Source organism: Globicephala melas, chromosome 8 (genome assembly GCF_963455315.2).
Source record: "Globicephala melas chromosome 8, mGloMel1.2, whole genome shotgun sequence".
Classification (NCBI taxonomy): Eukaryota; Metazoa; Chordata; class Mammalia; order Artiodactyla; family Delphinidae; genus Globicephala; species Globicephala melas.
The window spans coordinates 54,059,624-54,080,688 of NC_083321.1; the positions used below are offsets into that span (position 1 = coordinate 54,059,624).

At 57.5% G+C, this 21,065-nt stretch overlaps 1 protein-coding gene across 1 annotated transcript in view; it reads left to right on the forward strand.

Annotated features, from left to right (window-relative positions):
• The window catches only part of MYO7A (myosin VIIA), a 102,330-nt gene that overhangs the window by 37,341 nt on the left and 43,924 nt on the right, over window positions 1–21,065 (forward strand). The window contains exons 15-29 of the mRNA XM_030835990.2: window positions 4,413–4,550; window positions 6,428–6,586; window positions 7,002–7,094; window positions 9,218–9,312; window positions 10,502–10,586; window positions 11,126–11,344; window positions 11,828–11,935; window positions 12,944–13,153; window positions 13,539–13,742; window positions 13,978–14,154; window positions 14,578–14,667; window positions 16,224–16,351; window positions 18,523–18,649; window positions 19,829–19,948; window positions 20,494–20,667. Of these exons, the coding sequence (XP_030691850.1) occupies window positions 4,413–4,550; window positions 6,428–6,586; window positions 7,002–7,094; window positions 9,218–9,312; window positions 10,502–10,586; window positions 11,126–11,344; window positions 11,828–11,935; window positions 12,944–13,153; window positions 13,539–13,742; window positions 13,978–14,154; window positions 14,578–14,667; window positions 16,224–16,351; window positions 18,523–18,649; window positions 19,829–19,948; window positions 20,494–20,667 (2,127 nt within the window). The remainder of the gene's footprint in view (window positions 1–4,412; window positions 4,551–6,427; window positions 6,587–7,001; window positions 7,095–9,217; window positions 9,313–10,501; window positions 10,587–11,125; window positions 11,345–11,827; window positions 11,936–12,943; window positions 13,154–13,538; window positions 13,743–13,977; window positions 14,155–14,577; window positions 14,668–16,223; window positions 16,352–18,522; window positions 18,650–19,828; window positions 19,949–20,493; window positions 20,668–21,065) is intronic.

Below are 21,065 nucleotides of genomic sequence, written 5' to 3' on the forward strand. Positions count from 1 at the left end.
CCCCTGACCTCCTTAGGCCCTGGAACAGCATCCCTGGTGTGTCCTGACCACCAGCTGCAGGTCGTGCGTGGCTCCCAAGGCTCTTTGGGCCCCAAAGATGCTGGGTACCCTTAGCAGCAGCATAGCTCTGGCGTCCCTTCGCCTCCCTTTTCTCTTCTCAGCCCTCAGTTTCCTCTCTGCCTGATGCTGACATCCTCTCACACTCGCTCTTGACGCTGGGTTCCCCTTCCTTCCTGCATGTCTGGCATCCCCCTGCGGCCTGGTGCCTGCAGAGTTCTGGCACAAATCACAAAACCACTGGTAGTGCAGGGCCCCCAGCACATCAAGAGCAGGGAGGTCGTCTGGAAGGAGGCCTCTGTCCTCTGCCCACAGTCGGCCCCAGGCCAACACTGGCCCAGCCGGTTGATGGGATGAACGTAGGGCCACCACCAGAGAGGGGCCCAGGCGCCTGGAGCTCCAGCACCGGCAGTCCCCAGCGTGAAGCCCACAAACTGCTGGTCGCAGTGTTGGTGACACAGGTGTGGCTCTGGACTCTCCCCCACTCTCTCCTGTCCTTCTGTAGACGCCAGCCCAGCCCCTACCAGGCCTACCCACTCGTCCTGGTCTTGGGCAGTCCCGGAAGACACTGAACCCATCTTTTCCTCCTACTTCTCTTTCCCAAGCCCGTGGAGGCATGTGAGGACCTCTCCATGAAGTTTCCTGTTCTAAGCCCCCTTCCCTGAACTCTGGGAATAGAACCCATTTGCTGAGGAAACGTGGCGAGGTCCAAGTGTGAGACTGTGAGGTGTCCAGAAGTGGCCCGCTCCCGAGGGAGTTTTTGGAGCACAGAATGAGAACATGGCAGTGACAGATTTGATACCAATTACATCTACTCTTCTGGCCCACTTAGGCATCCCCGTGAGTAATTACTATTGCCCCTACCTTACAGGTAAAGTAACTGGGGCCCAGAGAGGCCAAGGTCTTTGCTAGAAGTCACACAGCTGGTGACACACAGGGATTGGTTCCAGGTCTGTCTCAGGGAGGTGCAGGGACTTGGCCAAGGTCACGTACAAGTGAGGGCTACAGTGAGGCTTTCTTGTCCCTGCTCCTTTTCACTGTACTGTGCTACCTGCAAGCTTTGCCTCAAGGAAAGAAAAAAATACTTCGTAACTGTTGGAAACATGATAGCTCTGTTAAAGGAACGAGCAAATGGGCTTGGTGAAGTGTGGATGCTGAGTCAGTTTGTTGGATGACAGCGTACCAGCCGCAGAGTTCTCTTTAGGGTGAGGGCCCACGTCCTTCCGGTGATCTGACCTGTGTCCTGCGCAGGTCCCCAGCCCCTGAATTTCTACCCTTTTGACTCTTGTGTCTGCCTCCTCAGGGCGCCCCGGGCAGCCCCACCCCAATCGTTGCTACTGGAGGGAGCAGCAGAGCGGGGCGGCTCTTCCAGGGCGTGAACACCACCCCACCCCCAACCCCAGGCACATGACCCGGGCGCCCTGAGTCCACAGGACGCTGGTTCACTCCTTATGCAGGTGGCTCCTCCTGACAGTGACTTCCCAGCACCGATCACATCATGCTCAGGTGCCTGTGCCTCACATCCCCTCCGAGGCATCATTTAACGCTGACCTTTGGACTTCTCACTTCTGCCTTTACCCCGTCCCTAGTTATCTGCAGATTATCCCAGAAAACAACAAATGTCGGAAAAGACGACCTTTCCCCTCAATGAAATAAAACCAAATCAGAAACCAGGTGGCCAGGGAAGTGAGAGCAGATCCTGAGATCATAGACCCCATTCACTCATTCCTTCCTTCCATCACAAATACCTACTGAATGCCTGTTATATGTCAGACAGCGTCATATGTGCTGGGGACACAGTAGTGAACAAAACAGAAAGGAACCTCTGTCCTCGTGGGGCTTGTGCTCTAGCAGAAGGAGGAAATAGTTAATAAGCAAATAAATAAGTGTATTACATAATTTTAGATGGTGACTTATGAGATGGGGAAAAATGAAGGCGGGAAGGGTGCTGGTGGTGGGGCTTTGCAGTTTTGAATAGGGGATCAGGAGAGGGCTTACTGAGAGGTTGGTGAGGAGGTGAAGAAGCCAGCCACGTGCTTTCTGGAGGAAAAGCATCGCAGGGAGAGGGAACAGCAACTGCAAACCCTAAGGTGCTTTTTAAGCCCCAACCTGCCCTGGGAAGAGCATGGAGGCAGGGGTGGCTGGAAGGGAGGGAATAAAGTGGTGGAGAGGCTGGAGGTAACTGGGACCAGGTCCTGTGGGGTGGGTTCTTACAAGGGACCTTGGCATTCATGCTGAGTGAACTGGGGAGCCACTGAGGATTTTGAGCTGGTTGGGGGAGGGCAGACATGACTGGATTTGTGTTTTAACAGCCTCACTATCACTGTGTCGATAGTGGAGTGGAGGGCGGTGTGGAGAGTGGGCAACAGAAACAGGGAGACCGGTTTGGAGGTTATTGCAATAACAAGAGAGCCATGCAGGCAGCTTGGACCAGGCTGACAGTGGAGGAAGTGGTAAGAAGGGGTCAGATTCTGGGTCCATTTTGGAGGTAGAGCCAATAAGATTTGCTGACATATTGGATATGAGAGAGGAGGAGTTGGGAATGGTTCCCAGATCTGTGGCTTGAGCAGTGGGACAATTTCTCGGAGTTCAGCACCACTTCAGTTCAGCAAAGTGTTGTTGATTGTTGCTGTTGCTGGGCCCTGGGGCACAGCAGTAAACTAGGCAGACCCGCCTGTTCTCACGGGGCTCACAGCTCAGCAGGGAAGACAGACAGAAAGTGGTTCCATAGTGCTGATCGAAACCGAAGAAGGGTGTGTCCTATGTGTGTGTGTGTTGTTTGTGTGTATTGTGCATGTGTGCATGCTGTGTGTGCGGGTGTGCTCTGTGTGTGTATTTCTGTGTATGTGGTGTGTGTATGTGTGTTTTGTGTGTGTGTCTGGTGTGTGTGCCGTGTGTATTTGTGGGTGGCGTGTGTGTATATGTGTGTCTGTGTGTACATTTGTGTGTTATGTGTCTGTGTGTCTATGTGTGCTGTGTGTGCCTGTGTGTGTGCTGTGTGTGCACACACGTGCTCCTGGCAAGGCCTCTAATGCAGGCTGTGTACAGCCCACCCTGGACAGCCTCCCCCCCAACTGGGGGTCACCCAGTGCTACTGCTGGATCAGGTTCTGGGGCAGACTTGGGGGCTGAAGACCTGACATTCACCCTACCCCAGTGCAGATACTCCTCAGCTTCTCTTGGCAAAATCCTAGAATGTGTTCCAGATAATACTAAAACAGAAAACATGGCAAATTTCAGAAGAGCAAGCATTTGCTGTTTCTTGGCAAGTTTCATTTCATTCTGGGGGCGTGTGGTTTAACTTTAGAAGGGGTTAAATGCCTCTCCCTCCCCCCATATCTCACACGTTGACATCTGCATCCTTGGGTTTTGGTGCTACAGGATATCAGATAAAATGATGACTCATTTAAAATATAAAATCTTACAATAATAATCAAATTCACTAATTAAAACATCCTCACCCCAAAGAAATTGCCAGGAAAACAATAACATCAAAATGCTTTGGAATCGAATGTTGTTTCTATGTCCAATTTCTTGGTCTGAGAGGTTCTGCTTCCTGTTTGCTTGTTGCTCAGGTCCTCCCCCAGGACCCCAACTCATTTCCTAGTCTTCTGAGAGGGGGACCCCAACAGGGCAGGGAGGTGCAGGGGGCCGCTGGCCGGCTCACCCAGATGGTGGCTGGTGGAGCACGGGGCCCCTGGGCCTTGGTGCTGGACGCGGCCAGATGCCAGCTCGGGCCTTCTTAGGGGCTTATCTGGGTCTGCCCCGCCCCCCTGCTGCTGACCTGCTAATCCCACAGGGAGGGCAGAGGGTGTAGGTAGCACCGCCGCCCTCGCGGGCTGCTGTTTACTGAGACACTCTCACAGCCTGGTCAGCTAGATAGGTGGCACTATTCCCATTCAGGAGACAGGCTCAGTGTTGCTTAGTGACCTGCCTAAAATCACGGGACTCCGAGGTGGTGAGCCAGGGTTTGAATTTAGGTCTGTCTAACCCGTCTCTAGAGATGACCCCATCGTCCTGAGGCGACCAAGTCTGGTCACTCATTTATACTGGGAAGGGAGGGTGGAGACTCAGAGAGGGGCTGCGTCTTGCCCAGAGTCATCCAGCACACCAGGGCGTGTGCCGCGCTCCTGGGCCCAGGATCGGGGAGGCTTTCCAGAAGGGGGTGCGTCTGGGATCCAAGCTCCAGCGCAGACCAGGCGGGTCACAGGAAAACCCATGTGCCTGGCCAGCCTGCTTCCTTGGGCGGCTCTCCCTCAGGACCTTGACCAGCTGACCTCTCCTCTCCTGCTTCCCTTCCGGAGGGCTGGAGGGGTACGGGTCAGCCCCTCCCATCGCTGTGGTCCATCCCCCCAGGGCGCCGAGACCAGGAAGCGCTCGCCCACGCTCAGCAGCCAGTTCAAGCGGTCCCTGGAGCTGCTGATGCGCACGCTGGGTGCCTGCCAGCCCTTCTTCGTGCGCTGCATCAAGCCCAACGAGTTCAAGAAGCCCATGGTGAGCAGCCCTGGCCTGGGAGGGGGCAAGGGGGAGCCAGATAGGGCCAGCCTGGGGGGTGGGAGGGGCTGCGCCATGTGAGACTTTGTGCTCTGTGGGGAACGGCAGGGCCCCTGAGGGGCTTAAAGAGCAAAGTTCCTATTTACTGGAGGCAGCAGGTGCCCTGGAGAGAGCCTGGACTCTGTAGTCGTGGGCTCGAGCCAGATTCAAATCCCAACTCCACCACCTTCTCACTGGGTGACTGTAGACAAGTCACTTCATTCTCTCGTGCCTCAGTTTCCTCACAGATGGAAATGGGACTGATCGTACCCACCTCCTGGGGGTATTCCATGCAATAACGCATGCAAACTGCCTGGTGCCTAGGAAGGCACTCAGTAAATGGCAGCTGTGTTTCTTGCTGCGGCCCTGACTTTGAAAGCCTTCTCTCCTTTGGTCCAGCCAATGACCACCTCCTCCTGGAAGCCTTCCTGGATTCCTTTGATTGGTTGGGAACATTTTCGTTTTTGGCTTTTCTGAATAACATCTGTTGAGCCCTTTCTGTGCGTCCGGAGCAGAATGGATTGTCTCTCCAGAGCCTCATTTAACCTTCCCAACAGCCCAGGAGGGAGGGACGTTTATGGCCCCGTGTTCGAGATGTGGAAGCAGAGGCTCAGGGAGGTTGAGGGGCTTGAGGCTGCAGATCCAGGAGCCTGGGCCGCCCCTCCCTGGGAGCCCTCTCCTTCCCCAGCTCTGGGAGGTGTTGTTTACCACAAGCCTCTTCCCAGAGATAGGAGGGGAGGCCCAGGGGAAGCTGGGGCCTGAGGGTCTGGGGAGGGCCGGAAGGCGGGAGGCCAGTGCTGGGCCAGGGAAAGTGCCTGTAGGGAGAGGAAACGGGTGGCGGCAGCCAGCCTTCCGCACGCTAACTCTGTCCCCTGTCCCCTGCCTGGAAACGGTCCCCAGAGTGGGCTGGCCAGACCCCTGGGGATCGGGACGGGGTCTTCAGGGAGAGTCACAGAGGGCTCCAGTGGGCTCCCCTCTAAGGCAGGAGGTCCAGGGGACCGAGGCCAGGGCCCTGTAGTTGGGCACCATCTCTCTTGCTCTCAGATGCCTCTGGAACCTTCTTTGGGCTGACCTCCGCATCTGTGGCCTGGCCCTTGGCTGCAGGACCTCCTCCCTGGGCCTCCTGCCTCCTGCCCCCCACTTCCGTCCTCCTCCCCATTGCAGTGAGAGACATGGTTCTCAAACACAAATCTGACCCGGTCACCTTCTGCTTCCCTAGCCTGGTCTCTCAGGTCCTTCACAGCCCATCCAACAACCCTGCTGCTATCACAAAAATGACTTTGTGCCAATTAGAAAAATGTATCTCTTTCTTAAGGAAGGTACTTTGCTGTCAGCAGCCAGAAAGCTGTCTGAAAAACTATCAATCTAAGATGGCTATAATATGAAGGGCGACCCCTGGGGTTGTACAAGGCACCCACCACCTGCACAGCCATAATCCTGGCATAGATTAGCCTCCTCAGTCCCCATAAAATCCCCCAACACGTCCTGTGCTTTCAGGCTTGCTCACCTTTGCCTGAGCTAGCTCCTCCAGCACCCTCTCTCCTGTCAGGGTCAGAGCAAAGGTCCTCCACGAAGCCCCCTCGAGAGGTCCCAAGGGGAATTAAGCTGTCTGTCCCCTGTGCCCTCAAAGCACTCAGCTCACCCCACGTGAGGGCCTCATTCCGTGCTGCTCCGTGGGGTTTGGACTGCAGAGCCGCGTGTGGTCCCGCCTTTGCTCCTCATGTGCTGTGTGACCTTGGCCTCTCGGGGCCTTTGTCTGGGGCCAGGAAAATACAGAGCAGGGCTGGCCTCCCAGCGGGGGCCTCCAGCCCCGACGCCCTTGGCTCCTTGCTCGGCAGCTCTTCGACCGGCACCTGTGTGTGCGCCAGCTGCGGTACTCGGGCATGATGGAGACCATCCGAATCCGCCGAGCCGGCTATCCCATCCGCTACAGCTTCGTGGAGTTCGTGGAGCGGTACCGAGTCCTGCTGCCCGGCGTGAAGCCGGCCTACAAGCAGGTACGGAGCTGGGGGCATAGGCGGGCGGGTGGGTCCCAGCCCTGGGCTGGGCGAAGGTCCCTTGTTCTCATTGGAACAGTGTGCTGGGCGTGACATCCCCTCGGCCCCCTCAGGTATGGCTGGGAAAATTGGGGTCAGGCAGTGGAGTGCATCTGAGAGCTTCCATCGCCATGCTCGGCTGGTGTGGACTTCACACGTGTGGTGAGTGGGCCCTGGCTCTTAGCTGGAGGCAAGGGTTTTACAATCACCGGGCCGAGCGAAGGAGAAAAGCGAGTGTCAGAGACGGCAGGGCCCGGCTGCGACCACACACAGTTAGGGGCAGAGCTGGAGCAAGAGCCCCGGCTCCCAGCCTCGGGAGGGACACCAGGTGGCCTTTCCACGGGTGGGGCCACCCATTCTCTTATGTACCCCACAGGATGACCTTCAGGGGACATGTCAGCGCATGGCTGAGGCTGTGCTGGGCACCCACGATGACTGGCAGATCGGCAAAACCAAGATTTTTCTGAAAGTGAGCACGGCCTCTGAGTCCAGCTGCCTTGACGGGGCTGTGGGCTCCCCGTCACGGTGGGAACAGGTCCTAGGGGTGTGCTATAGAGGAGTTGCAGCACCGAATGGGGTCAGTGCTGGGCCTCTGTGACCCTCCTGCCCTGCAGCTGTGGCTGGTTGGAGCGGGTAGTGGAGGGGCAGTTGGCATTTGAGAGCATCTATGACCTGGAGGTGGGGTTGGAGCAGTGACCCCGGGTGAGGAAACCGAAGGCCAGAGGTGGGCTCATCAGGGAGGCCTGGGTTCAGTCCTGACCCTGTGGTTGTCTGTCCTGGGAATTTGGGCAGGTCACTGGCCGTTTCTGAGCCTCATTTTCCCATCTGTAAAATGGGATGTGCTTGTGGTAGGGGGCTGTTGAGTGTACCTTTGGTCCATTCCCTTTTTTCCTGCCAGGCGGGGCTCATGCTAGGCTGTGGTCAGCCGTGTGCTACTCACCTTGCTCTCTGGTGTCCCCGGGCCTGTTCCCGTGCTCCCCGAGCAGACACCTGGGGCCCTCTGGCTCCCACCACAGCTTGGGCAGGACTTTGGGGGCTGGGCGGTCAGGGAGGGGGCAAGGCTGGGAGCAGGAAGCTGGGCCGGGGGAGCTTGCTGGAGCTGGTGGAGACGGGACAGCTAGAGCAGGGACAGCGTGAGCGCTAGCTTCTCCATTTCCGTTTCTGCTGTTCTAGATTTCTGGCTGTCCTGGGTGATGGGGCAGGGCTCCTTCCTCTGCATAGGGTGGGCCCAGGCAGCCCAGGACAGCTGGGGAGAGGGAACGGGGGAGCCAGCCCTGCGCTGGAGGGAGTCCTGGGATCTAGTTTAATTCCTCCCTGGCTGAGGGGCCTGGGCTGGTGCCTTCGTATCTCTGAGCCTTCATCTCCTCATCGGAAAAATGTGTTGACTCTTCCCTGCCTGTGTGTCTCACAACTGCCACCTGGAGAACACGTTCCGTGGGCCAGGCCCCAGTGGGGGCTTTTTGTCCATCATCACTCATTTAGTCATCACAGCAGCCCGTGAGATAGAATTATTATGCCCGTTTCAGAGGCTTAGCACGTAGGGGTGAGGTGCGCATGGTCAGGCGCTACCCTGGAGTGGAGAGCAGGGCTTCCAGGCTGTGGTTCTGATGCCCAGCCCACATGGGTAAGGGAGGGAAGGCATGCGGCATGGCGGCATCTAGTCCCAGAGACGTCATTGTCCCCATCCTCCACATCCTCACTTTTCTGGGCTCTTCAGAAACCAGTAGTGGTTTCTAGACCCCAAACATCTGCTTCTCATTCGTTCCCTCCCTCGTTCACAAAGCCTTGGCTAAGCAGCCCCTCTGTGCCGGGCCCTGTCCCCAGCTGATGTGTCCTGCGATTATCTGATGCATGTTCCTCCCCCACCAGACTGAGACTCCCCAGGGCGGGGCCCAGGTCTGCCTGGTTCATTGCAGCCTCACCCTAGCACTTAGCACACGGCTGGCACATGGAGATATTTGATTCATGTATTGAATGAACCATGAGTTTTGTCCAACTGGAGTGAGGGTTAGGGGCTCAGGGGTGAGAAGGAGAGGGGGCTGGAGAAGTGGGCAGGGCCTGATGGTAGAGGACCCGGGTGCCAGGGGAGGAGACCAGCCTTGACCCCGGGAGACAGTGGGGTATCTCTGTGAGATCTGTCCTTGAGGGAAGGCCAGAGGGGGAGCGACAGAGGACAGGAGACTGGTTAGGAGGCTGTTTCTAAGATCCTGGAGAGAAACGATGGTGGCCTGGCCCAGGCCAGGGGCTGATGTGACAGAGACACCTAGAAGAGCTGGGACTGGGGTAGAGATGGCCATAGGATGAAGCCAGTGTGTGTGCGTGTTGGGCCCCCGACTCCATGCAGTCAAATTAGGCGCCCCCTGCTCCCTTTGTCCCTCCCAGGCCTCTGGCACCCACCACGACAGTACCTGTCTGTACTTGCGGCTGTGAGAGGCTGCCCCATGGGGCCAGGGCAGGGTTGGGAGCCTTTGGGGCCCAAATGAGCCCTAGGCCTGGGCTCTGAGTGAAGGAAGAGGGGGCCCACCTGGGGCGGCCTCAGCTCTGGGACTGGAGAGGTTGGTAGGGGCGCCGCTCAGGAGCTCTGCCCTCCAGGACCACCATGACATGCTGCTGGAGGTGGAACGGGACAAGGCCATCACTGACAGAGTCATCCTCCTCCAGAAGGTCATCCGGGGCTTCAAAGACAGGTTCGTACCTGGACCAGCTCTTCCCCACCTCAGCCCGCATGTGCGTGTGTGTGTGTGCGTGTGCCTGGCTCACCTCCGCTCCTCCCACGTGAACACGGAATAAACACCCACGTGCACACACAGAAACATGCACACACGTGCACAGCATGCCCACAGGGTCATGAGAACAGGGTTGAACACTCAGACACGTGGACCCATCTGTGCCCCCGTGCCCAGTAACACAGTACCCCCACCTACACACAGGCTTGCACACGTGGGTACGTAAGGCACACAAGTGGACCCTCTGTTGGTCTCAGATGCCCGATGAAATTTCCCAAAGAGGAAATTTGAGATTTTGTGAGTGACAAAGTGTGTCCCATATTCCATGTAAGGGGCATGTGTACAGCTGTGTCAGTTCTCAGATGGGCAGGGCTGACTCTGGAGTGTGATTCAGCTCCACAAAAATCCCACAGCCTGCATCTTTTGCAGTTCATCTGGTCACTCTCTTCCTCTATCCGTCCACCTACTTGTCCATCTGTCTGTCCATCTGTCCAGCCATCCTTTGTCCATCCATCCACCTGTCTGTCCATCAACTTGTCCCTCGTCCCACGGCTGTGCCCTCGTTTGTGCGTGTATCCAGGGATTGGCTTGCTGGCTCACCCACACTGACGTAGCCATCCTTCACTCCTCCCTTATTTATTTCTACGTTCAGGAGACACCTGCTGTTTGATGTGTGGTCTCTTGTCCTCCATCAGGTTGAAGGTGACTGTCGGCCCGTAGAAGCTGCCTAGTGTACACAGGGAAAAGCGTGGCGCTCAGTCAGTCAGAAGACGAGGGCTCCGGCCCCAACCTCATCAAGTCTCAGTTTCCTCACCTATAAAATGAGGGAGTTAGGTACTCAGTAATAAGTGATGTTTACAGTTTTCAAAGTGTTTAATCTTTATTTACTGACTACTCATACATTTATTCATGAGTAACCTTCTGAATGTCCACCTTACTGGGTTTATGTGACGAGGCTGTGAGGTAGGCAGGGCAGGTATTCTGCGTGTTTTACAGATAAGGAAGCTGGGGTGCAGAGAAGTTATATGCCTTTGCCCAAGGTCATGGAGCCAAGGAGACGCAGAGCTGGGACTCAGCCCTGCTCTCCTAATTCCAAGCCCCGCCCCCCGGACCCTGGCAGAGGCCCTCCTGCATCACACTGCTGTTTTAGGTCCAACTTCCTGAAGCTGAAGAGCGCTGCCACGCTGATCCAGAGGCACTGGCGGGGCCACAACTGCAGGAAGAACTACGGGCTGGTGAGCCTCCTCGAGGGAGCTGCTTGTTGCCTCACGAAGCCTTTGAACCTGGCCCTGTTGCCATAGCAGCAGGACTTACCTGTTTGCGGGGCCTGGCTGACCTCTTGCCACCCTACCAGCCCCTACCCTTCCTCCAGCCCAAAGTCCGAGTCTGGTTTTGCAGCTCTCCCCATCTGGTCAGCAATGCTTGTGCTTTTCTTCTGGAATGTTTTGGTGGGTGATGAACACCTGGGTTATTAAACACCTCAGAGGGGGCCGGGAACGGGTGTGTCCCATGGATCCCTGTGAAGGAACTGGCCTTGGGGCTGGGGAGGTGGACAGGAAGGAGGCCCACTCCTGGTCTGAGGATGGGAGTCTCCTGGGGGGACCACATCACAGGGGAAGCCAAGGCCACTCCCTGGGCAACTTTGGTCTGAGAGGAGACAGCTGGGCCTTCGGGGAATGCAGGTTGGAGAGTGGAGCCTGGGGCAGTGACCTCCACTGGGCAGGGTTGGTCTGGAATCAGGGCCCTGGTTCTCAGCAGGCGGCCATCCTTGCAGATGCGGTTGGGCTTCTTGCGGCTGCAAGCCCTGCACCGCTCCCGGAAGCTGCACCAGCAGTACTGCCTGGCCCGCCGGCGCATCATCGGGTTCCAGGCCCGCTGCCGCGCCTACCTGGTGCGCAGGGCTTTCCGTCATCGCCTCTGGGCTGTGATCACCGTGCAGGCCTACGCCCGGGGCATGATCGCCCGCAGGCTACACCGGCGCCTCAGGGCTGAGGTAAGGGTCCCAGGCCCACAGCGGCCACAGCTCTGAGCCCTGTGAGAGCTGTATCCTCCGAGGGGTGCTCTTCCACCTCAGGCAGACACATCGCCCCCACGTGTGGCCTGAGCCTGTCGGGGGGTGCGGATGTAGGGCTCTACCTCTTTGGAGGCATGCACAAGACTGGCTCCCTCATTTCCCTCTTTCCAGCCAGGGGCAGGGCAGGGGCCCAGTCCCTGTTGTGACTCTTTGGGAGGCCAAGGCGAACCTGCTGTGGCTTTGGGATCAGCGGTGCCCCCAACCCGCTGTGGCACCTGGAGGGTTTCTCATGTGCCTCAGTTTCCCCCTACCAAATTATTTGGCAAAGTCATTCCCAGTCCCAGAACTCAGCCGGGGTGGGGTGGGGTCACACACGGTTTGGTGCGCACCCTGCCGCCCCCTCCCCCAGTACCGTGAGGGTCACACACGGTTTGGTGCGCACCCTGCCGCCCCCTCCCCCAGTACCTGCGGCGCCTGGAGGCTGAGAAAATGCGGCTGGCGGAGGAGCAGAAGCTCCGGAAGGAGATGAGCGCCAAGAAGGCCAAGGAGGAGGCTGAACGCAAGCATCAGGTGAGCTGGGGATGTGCCGACTCCTTAGACATCCATTCACTGGTTCAGCAGCCCTCAGCCAACACCGGCTGTCCAGCCTCTGTCCACGCGACCTTCCTTCATGCGCTGGGTGCCTGTTCTGTGCCAGGCCAGAGGGCTGTGGCTCCAGGGCGAGCGGGTCCAGGCCCTCAGCTGTGTTGTGACAGGATAAACAGCCTGAGCCGGGGTGGGAGCCCCCAGCCATGTGTAGCTACAGAGCACTCGAAAGGGCAAAGCACTGTCAGTGCAAAATACAGACTTGATTCCTTTTTCTTTTTTTTCTTTTTGGCCACGCAGTGAGGCTTGTGGGATCTTAGTTCCCCGACCAGGGATCGAACCCGGGCCCACGGCACTGAAAGCACCAAGTCCTAACCACTGGATTTCCAGGGAATTCCCAATTACACACTAGATTTTGAAGACTCAGTAAAAAAAAAAAAAAAAAAAAAAAAAAGGAATATAAAATATCTCAGTACTATTTTTTAATATTAATTACATGTCAAGATAATACTTTGGAAATATTGGGTTAAATGAAATACATTATTAAAGTTGATCTAACCTATTTTTTGAAAAACTATTTTGAATGTAGCCACTACGTATGTGGCTTGCATTATATTTCTATTGGACAGTGGTGGTCTAGAGCCTATACCCAGTGGCTCTTGGATTTGGGGGTTGGTGTGGTCCCCTTCGGGTGGGGAGAACTGAGCAGGCTTCCTGGAGGAGGTGGTCCCAGCTGAGCCTCGAGGCAGGCAGGCGACGTTACTGTCTGAGCTTGTTGTGAGCTGTCTCTGGCTCAGCACCGGGCATCTGTCTGCACTGAGCTGTGAGGGATGAGCTGGTGTGTCCCAGGGTGGAGAGGCCCGAGGCTCTGTCCTTCCCAGCGGTCAGGAGGGCCCCGAGGAGGTTGGGACTCTGGCCTGGCTGCTGCAGGGGCTCCAGTGGGCTCCCCACGGGGGGCTTGCTCCCTGACGCTGCATCACCCCCACCTCGCAGGAGCGCCTGGCCCAGCTGGCCCGTGAGGACGCAGAGCGGGAGTTGAAGGAGAAGGAGGAGTCTCGGCGGAAGAAGGAGCTCCTGGAGCAGATGGAGAGGGCCCGCCACGAGCCCATCAATCACTCGGACATGGTGGACAAGATGTTTGGCTTCCTGGGGACTTCGGGCAGCCTGCCAGGGCAGGAGGGCCAGGCACCTAGTGGCTTCGAGGTACCAAGCTGGGGAAGGGGCTGGAACAGGCCCCAGTGTGGCGCTGTCCCTCCTCTTGCACCCCTCTGTGTTAAAGTCCACGTGGTCCTCTCTGAGCAGAAGGCAGCTGTGATGACGTGGGACGGGGCTGCAGTCCCAGGCCCTGTCCAGCCACCAGCCTGCCCTATGACCTTGGGCCAATCACTGTTCCCCTCCAGGGCCATTCACAAACCTTTATTCATTCAGTGTTGAGGATCTACCTTGCACTGGGCTCTGTCTGGGGAGTGAACAGGATGAACAGCACCCTACACTTCTGGAGGAAGAGCTGGCCCTACAGGGACAGGCTGGGGGACTGCAGCCCAGCCCCATTTGCCCCTATGGCAGGGAACCCTTTCTGTCTCCCCAGGACCTGGAGCGCGGGCGGAGGGAGATGGTGGAGGAAGACCTGGATGCGGCCCTGCCCCTGCCTGATGAGGATGAGGAAGACCTCTCCGATTATAAATTCGCCAAGTTCGCTGCCACTTACTTCCAGGGCACGACCACGCACACCTACACCCGGCGGCCGCTCAAGCAGCCACTGCTGTACCACGACGATGAGGGCGACCAGCTGGTGAGGGCTGGGGCCCAGCCGTGCAGGGACCAGGGCTGACCTCATCCCGCACCCAGCCTGCGGCCGGGCCACAGGGCAAGGCCCTGAGGAACGCCCACAAGGCACTCAGCTCAGTGGTCCTCCTCCGGTTGGCGGGAGCGGGGTTCCCCATCCTCTCCCCCACCCCTGGTTCATTTTGACGGCTTCAGCCGCATCCTGCGCTCAGGCTTTCTGACTGGCCTGGGTCTGTCCCCAGGCGGCCCTGGCGGTCTGGATCACTGTCCTCCGGTTCATGGGGGACCTCCCTGAGCCCAAGTACCACACGGCCATGAGTGACGGCAGCGAGAAGATTCCCGTGATGACCAAGATTTATGAGACTCTGGGCAAGAAAACATACAAGAGGGAGCTTCAGGCCCTGCAGGGCGAGGGCGAGGTGAGTCGCAGGTGCCCTCTGGCCAGGGTCCCTTCCAGGCCACCCCCAGCCTTAAGGTCCCCAGCAGAAGGAGCACCCCAAAATTTGCCTCTGCCTCACCTCCCTGACCCCTGCCCTCCTCTGTCTACTCCTGGGAACGATTAGTGTGAGCTTGATATAAACTGTAAAGTGCTGACCACGATTGAGGCCACGTGGCAGGGCAGACAGGCTTTGCAGTCAGAGCCAGCTTCAATTTTGACTTGCTGGGAGGCGGTGGGTGGGTTACTACGCTTTTCAGTCTCAGTTTTCCCATTTGTCACTGGGCTGATGGGCTGGGGTGATACACGTTAGTGTGGAGGTGAGACAATTCTAACCACATTGTCAACTGCTCTTGTCATTACTTTCGGTCCAGTCGTTTGACTCTGACCCCTGTTTGTCCGGCAGGCCCAGCTCCCTGAGGGGCAGAAGAAGAGCAGCGTGAGGCACAAACTGGTGCACTTGACCTTGAAGAAGAAGTCCAAACTGACAGAGGAGGTCAGAAAAGACCCTGCACGGCCTTGGTGGCCCAGGCTGGGGCAAGGCTGGGCTTGGGACCAACAGGGACGGGAGTGGAGTGGATACTGCCTGTCCTCAGGGGACCAGGGTGGCCAGCAGGACAGCGTTGGATGTGATCAGGCAGACAGGATGCAAGGAAGAGGGCGCTGTTCTCAGGCTGGGGTCGGTCAGGGAGGCTTCCTGGAAGATGGGCCACGAGAGCTGGGGAGGGCTGGAGTGGCAGATGGTGAGAGGGAGGACATGCCAGGGCATGGACCCAATGCTTTTGATCCAGGGACTTTTTTTTTTTGCGGTACGCGGGCCTCTCACTGTTGTGGCCTCTCCCGTTGCGGAGCACAGGCTCCGGACGCGCAGGCTCAGCGGCCATGGCTCACGGGCCCAGCTGCTCCGCGGCATGTGGGATCTTCCCGGACCGGGGCACGAACCCGTGTCCCCTGCATCAGCAGGCGGACTCTCAACCACTGCGCCCCCAGGGAAGCCCTGATCCAGGGACCTTTTAGTCGATGAGAATTTTCTGTGGGATAACAGTGCCCATGGGGCATTAACACTATTAGTTTGTTTGTCATTCATTTAGTCACCTTGTGTTTTCTGAGCACCGTCCTGGCCCATTGCTCCAGGAATGTCCAGGCTGGGAGGGCCGACAGACACAAACTAAGGCATTCATGGTGCAGAGGGACTGGTTCCTCCATGCCCCTGCTTTTGTGCACACCAGTCCCTCTGCCTAAACTTCCTCCTTCCTCTTCTGTGCCTGGGGGGGTCACCTCCTCCAGGAAGCCTTCCCCTCTACAGCAGAGTCAGGCTGCTTCTCCTGGGCTTCCTCAGCCTGCTTTGTCTCTGTCCTCATTTTGTTCCCCATCTGAGGCTCCAATCCAGTCTTGTAGCTATGTTACCCCAGATCTGAGTCCCAGCTCCACTGCTCGGTATCCAAGGCACCCAGGGAAGAAAATGCCTGCTAGTGGCTTCCTGGAATGATGGAGTGAGATGATGGCCGTGGGTGCTCAGCAGACATGAGGACTGCCTGCAGGGGCGTGCTCCCGCCACTCACCCTGTCTCTGGGCAGAGCGCGGGGCTGGCGTTGTGGCACATGTGGAACCAGAGAGGAAAAGCCCATCTGTAAGAACCCAGGCCCAAGGCTATTCACACAGGAGCCAGGGAGTTAATGACAGGTGATGGTGGCCGGGTGTTTGGAACCCAGGTGTACTCTGGGTGTCGGAGTGGTGCGTGGCCCACCTCAGAGAGAGAGGGATCCCATCAGGAGTCAGAGGAGCCCCTGGCCTGGATGAGGGGACTTCCCTGGGGCAGGGCTGGGGGTAGATGTCAAGGAGGCTGCAGAGGAGCCTTATCCCAGAAGCGCGTAGCCCCGGGCCAGGCATCCACCCAGCATCTGTTCTGCACGGGCGGGGCTATGACAGTGGTGGGGAGCCAGCTCTCTGGCTACTCCCAGGATTCTGCTCTCTGGGGGAGTGGGCAGACTCAGGGAAACAGCAGGGCCCCGGCCAAGCCTTGGTCAAGCCTTGCCCCTCCCTGTGGCCCAGGTGACCAAGAGGCTGCATGACGGAGAGTCCACGGTGCAGGGCAACAGCATGCTGGAGGACCGGCCCACCTCCAACCTGGAGAAGTTGCACTTCATCATTGGCAACGGCATCCTGCGGCCAGCGCTCCGGTCAGTGCCTGAGGGGCAGGGGCACAGGGAGGGGACAGCTATCGGGGAGCCATCCCGCACTTCCAGACCTGAAAGGCTTTTGCTGGCTGAGTGGTGGCTCTGTCACTTTAGCAACTGATTAAGCTAAGCAGGCCTGGGTTTAGCTCTGCTGCTAGCTGGTTGTGTGACCTTGGTAGAGTGATTTCAGCTCTGTAAGCTTCAGTTTCTTCATCTGTAAAGATGGAATAATAAAAGTACCTACCTTGTAGGCTTGTGGGCAGATAAAACTATGGAAAGTGTGACACAGGACCTACACAGTGGGCACTCAGTAAACGGTAGCTGTTGTTAGCATTATCTGACATGCATCTTCTGCTGTAACCCTATCCCTGCCGGCACCTTTGGTGACCCAGCCCAGGCCCGTGGTCAGGGTTACTGTGGTCAGAATGCCTGGGATCCTGCAAGTGGCTCCTTCCCCACACAGGCCCAGGAGAGGCCTTTGCTCAGGTCCCTGGGGTGTTGGGGAGGAGCTGCGATGATGCATGACTTTCCAGGAGCAATTACGGAATCAACTCAGCTGCATCAGCGGAGGGAAGGCAGATAGGGTTTCTCTGAGAACTCCATCTGCACGGGATGGCTGGTTAGGAGAGCTGATCCCGTGAACTTGTGTGTGCTGGCTGGGAGGACAGCAGGATGGGCCGGGTGGGGAGGTCAAGTGTCATTTTCCCAGTGGGAGACATGAGGTCCAGAGAGGAAGAGGTTTGCCCAGGGGTCACTGGCCTCCCTTTCATTGCTCCTCGAGGCCAGTGACTACCTCGCTCGCCAGAGATGTAGCACTTGGGGCCGCCAGCCTCCAGGAAGAAAAGGTGGCTGCCCAAGGTATGTTTAAGGGCAAGAATTTGCCTCCCAGTTAGCTCACCATCAGACCTAAAGGGGTACTTCTAGAGAACACAGTGCCAGGAGCCCTGGACCGTTAGAAGCCTGGGGTGCCAACTCCCTGAGGGACCATGGCTAATCCCTCCTCCCGGCCTCCGTCTCCCTGTCCATGAATCGAACGGGGTCAGGGGCTCCCAGCTACGGGTGATAGTTGTCACTGGTCTGTAGCAAGATGGGAAAAATAAGGATGTTTCTAAATTTGACTTATTTAAAGCACTGTTCTTTGTTCTGAGATTTTGCCCTTCCTACTTTTTGGATATTAAAATTACATTTGTTTTATAAAATGATTGTGATAGATAGTGGGCAGGTGCTGTGTGTGTGGTGTGTTTTAAATGTCCTTATTGTCTTGATAATAAGTTAGCGACGTCCACAATTTATTTTGAGGTTGCATTGGTCCATGAGCTCTCAAAACTGGGGAGCCACTGAATTAGATACCTGCCCTTCACAGAGGGAGGAGCAGCAGTTAGTGCCCCCTGGTGGTCACTCCATCTTGGTGGGTCCCGTCCTTGGCCCTGGAGGGGGCATGCAGCATCTTCACAGCTGCAGCTAGGCTGGCATCGGCGGGGGTTTACTGTGCTGGGCACCATGCCAGGTGCTGTATAAGCCTTGGCTCATTTTTCTTCACAGAAATCCTGTAAGGAAGGGGTGGTATCATTTCCCTTTAAAATGAAAACAAAACGAAAAACTACCTTCATTGCTTTAATCTGATTGCAGACGTAAAGCATGGCCATTTCAATATTCAAATATTATAGCACTATATCAAGAGAACGTCATTCCATCCCCCAGAGAAACTCCCCAGCTGTCCTTCCTGTATCTGCTCTGCCAGTTACCATTAGTAGAAATTGTACCTGCTGCCGTGTCTGTGGGCCAGGCTCAGAGGTGAGCTCACCTGCCCAGGCCGTGCAGCTTGGTGAGGCAGGAGGCACGTGGGGAGCCTGTGCTTCTCATCAAAGTGGTCACCAGTGACTGGGGCCACTGTGCCCAGGAGCAGGGTATGCACCACCCTCTGGATCACGGGGCCCCGGCCGTGGACTCTGGACTGGAGTCAGGAACGTGCGTGCTTCACGCCTGATGAGCCTATCTCCTGCGGTAGCCGCAGAGCCCTGGGCTCAGCCTTCCCCACCTGGCCTCGCCTGCCTCCTCCCAGGTGGTCTTTGGCAGGTGGGAGAGCAAGCATCCTATCTGCTGCTGGGAGGGGTGGGGCTTTCCCTCTGAGACAGTGCGTCTCCCGTCCTTGCCCCCCACCCCCGCCTGCCTAGGGATGAGATCTACTGCCAGATCAGCAAGCAGCTCACCCACAACCCCTCCAAGAGCAGCTACGCCCGGGGCTGGATCCTCGTGTCCCTCTGCGTGGGCTGCTTCGCCCCCTCTGAGAAGTTCGTTAAGGTAGGGGAGGCTTTTGGCCTCCGGGGGTGGGAAGGGGAGCCGCGCCCGGTCCCTGGGGTTGAGGGGCAGAGCACGGGGAGGAAACTCAGAGGGGCTTGGCAATGAGGCCCTGCCCGGGTCATCTCCTCCCAGGCCTCCCCACCTCCGCAGGCCCCCTCCTCCTGGGCACCCACCACTGCTCTCCATCTCCTCCGAGCCCCATTTTCATTATGTGGATGCTGAACGTGACAACAGCGCCCCCTAGACCCTCCACATGCTGGTCTGAAGCGCTTCCGTTCATCTCAGGCCCTTTCGTGACTCCTCCTCAGTGTCAGGCCCTGGGTGCTGGGGACACGGAGGCAGAGCAGGTGACGGCTGGATCAACCCAGCTGGTCAGCGCTGCAAAGAGGGAGGGCTCAGGGAGGTGGGCCCTGGAGGAAGAGGAGCAGTCAAGCTGGGTGAAGGGGGTATGGTGTGTGGGGTGAGGCAGGAGGTGCAGCTGAGACTAGGCGGGGCCGGGTCATGGTGGCCGTGCTGCCAAACGTGAGGGAGGTGGACTTGATCTGGAGGACACTGGGGAGGCCTGGAAAGCCGAGGAGGGACGGGGATGGATGGGCCTTGAGGAGCGGGTTCAGTGTGGGTGGAGGGACCAGAGGCAGGAGACCCGGGGAGGCTGCTCTGATGGTCCGGGGGTTACCGACCTGGGTCCTCTTTAATCGATAGAAGTTGATAAGAGGTCAGACAAGAAATTCAGGCAAGGCTTTACTGGGACTCATGCTGCTTTAGCACGAGGGAGTGAGAACAAGAAACAGGGGCCCTTGCTCACTCCCTGAGCAGGGGCGGGCTGGTCCCTTAAATGAGGTGAGGGCGGTGGCGGATTGGTGGGTCAGGCTGGAGGGGGAGCTTAGGTGGTCTGCCCACCCCCTTGGTGGTGCTGTGTGCAGGGGTCATGGGCAGTTCCCTGCTTTTCTCCTGGCAGTTGGTTTGTGGCCTTTTTGTATCTTATTGTTCATAATTGCCCTGACCGCACATGTGTGCAGTTTTTAGTCCCTTTTGATTTCTTTGTATTTTATTGTTGGAGGAGACGTTTGTCCAGGTGCAAGCACTCCAGTAGAGGGTCCCAGGTCCCAGGCTATCTCACAGGTGGGGAGGCCGAGGGAGGCTGGAGTGGGGCCCCCTCAGCTTGTCCTCTGTCCATAGTACCTGCGGAACTTCATCCACGGGGGACCACCTGGCTATGCCCCATACTGTGAGGAGCGGCTCCGGAGGACCTTCGTCAACGGGACACGGACACAGCCACCAAGCTGGCTGGAGCTGCAGGTGTGGCCCCCAGGCGTGTGTGTGTGTGTGTGTGTGTGTGTCACCAGTGCACCCCAGTGCCCCAGAAACATTGCCTACTTTGGGATTCTGTGGTCATTCAAGCACCCACCCTCAAGTTCTGGAATTTCAGGGCTACTGGAACGGGAAAGCCCACAGTGGTAATGACTCCCATCTGCTGGCTTTATAGTCAAAGTGACTTGGGCAGGGGGTTTCCTCTGTGTCTCAGTGGCTTCATCTGCATACATGACAGTAAAGATATTCATTTCACAGGGTCTTGTGATGGTTACATGACAGGAGGGCGGAAGCCCCTGAACGTGGCAAAGCCCAACCACCCAGCCCTAGTGCCCCACCTCAGGGACCCTGAAGGTCCTTTCAGGGTGGGGAGCACAGCAGGGCTCCCTGGGCACCTGTGACCAGGGACAGGCAATGCGCCATGGGATGCTGAGGTCCGAGGGCTCCAACCCCATAGGGAGCAGGGAGCCAGGAGCTCATAGGCAGATGTTCTGAAGTGAAAGGATTCCCACAAAGCCTTGGATCACTTTCAGGCCACCAAGTCCAAGAAGCCCATCATGTTGCCTGTGACGTTCATGGACGGGACCACCAAGACCCTGTTGACAGACTCGGCAACCACGGCCAAGGAGCTCTGCAACGCGCTAGCCGACAAGACCTCGCTCAAGGACCGCTTCGGGTTCTCCCTCTACATCGCCCTGTTTGATAAGGTGAGGTTGGCCCTGATGCCCCTCCTCCTGGCGCCCCCAGGGCCACCCACCAGCTCCCACCCCAGTGCTGCCACCTACTGGCTCAGGTGCCCTTGCATGGTTGCTGACCTTCCAGGGCCTCAGTTTCCTCCCGTAAACCAGTGGTAACCCTGGTCCTGCCCCAACTCCTTAGGATCAGGGAGAGGTCCTAAGCACCTAAAGAGAAACCCAACAGCACACTGGTGATTGAAATCCAGGGCTCACTGCACGCGTATGTGTGCAGGTGGATTCAATCCTCTGCTGGTGACAGAAGAAGAACATGGCAGAGACAGAGAGAGCCACTGGCTCGCTGATATAAAAAAAAATGGGTTTTCCCATTTGCAAATGGGCATGTGATTCCTTATCAGGTTGCTATGGTA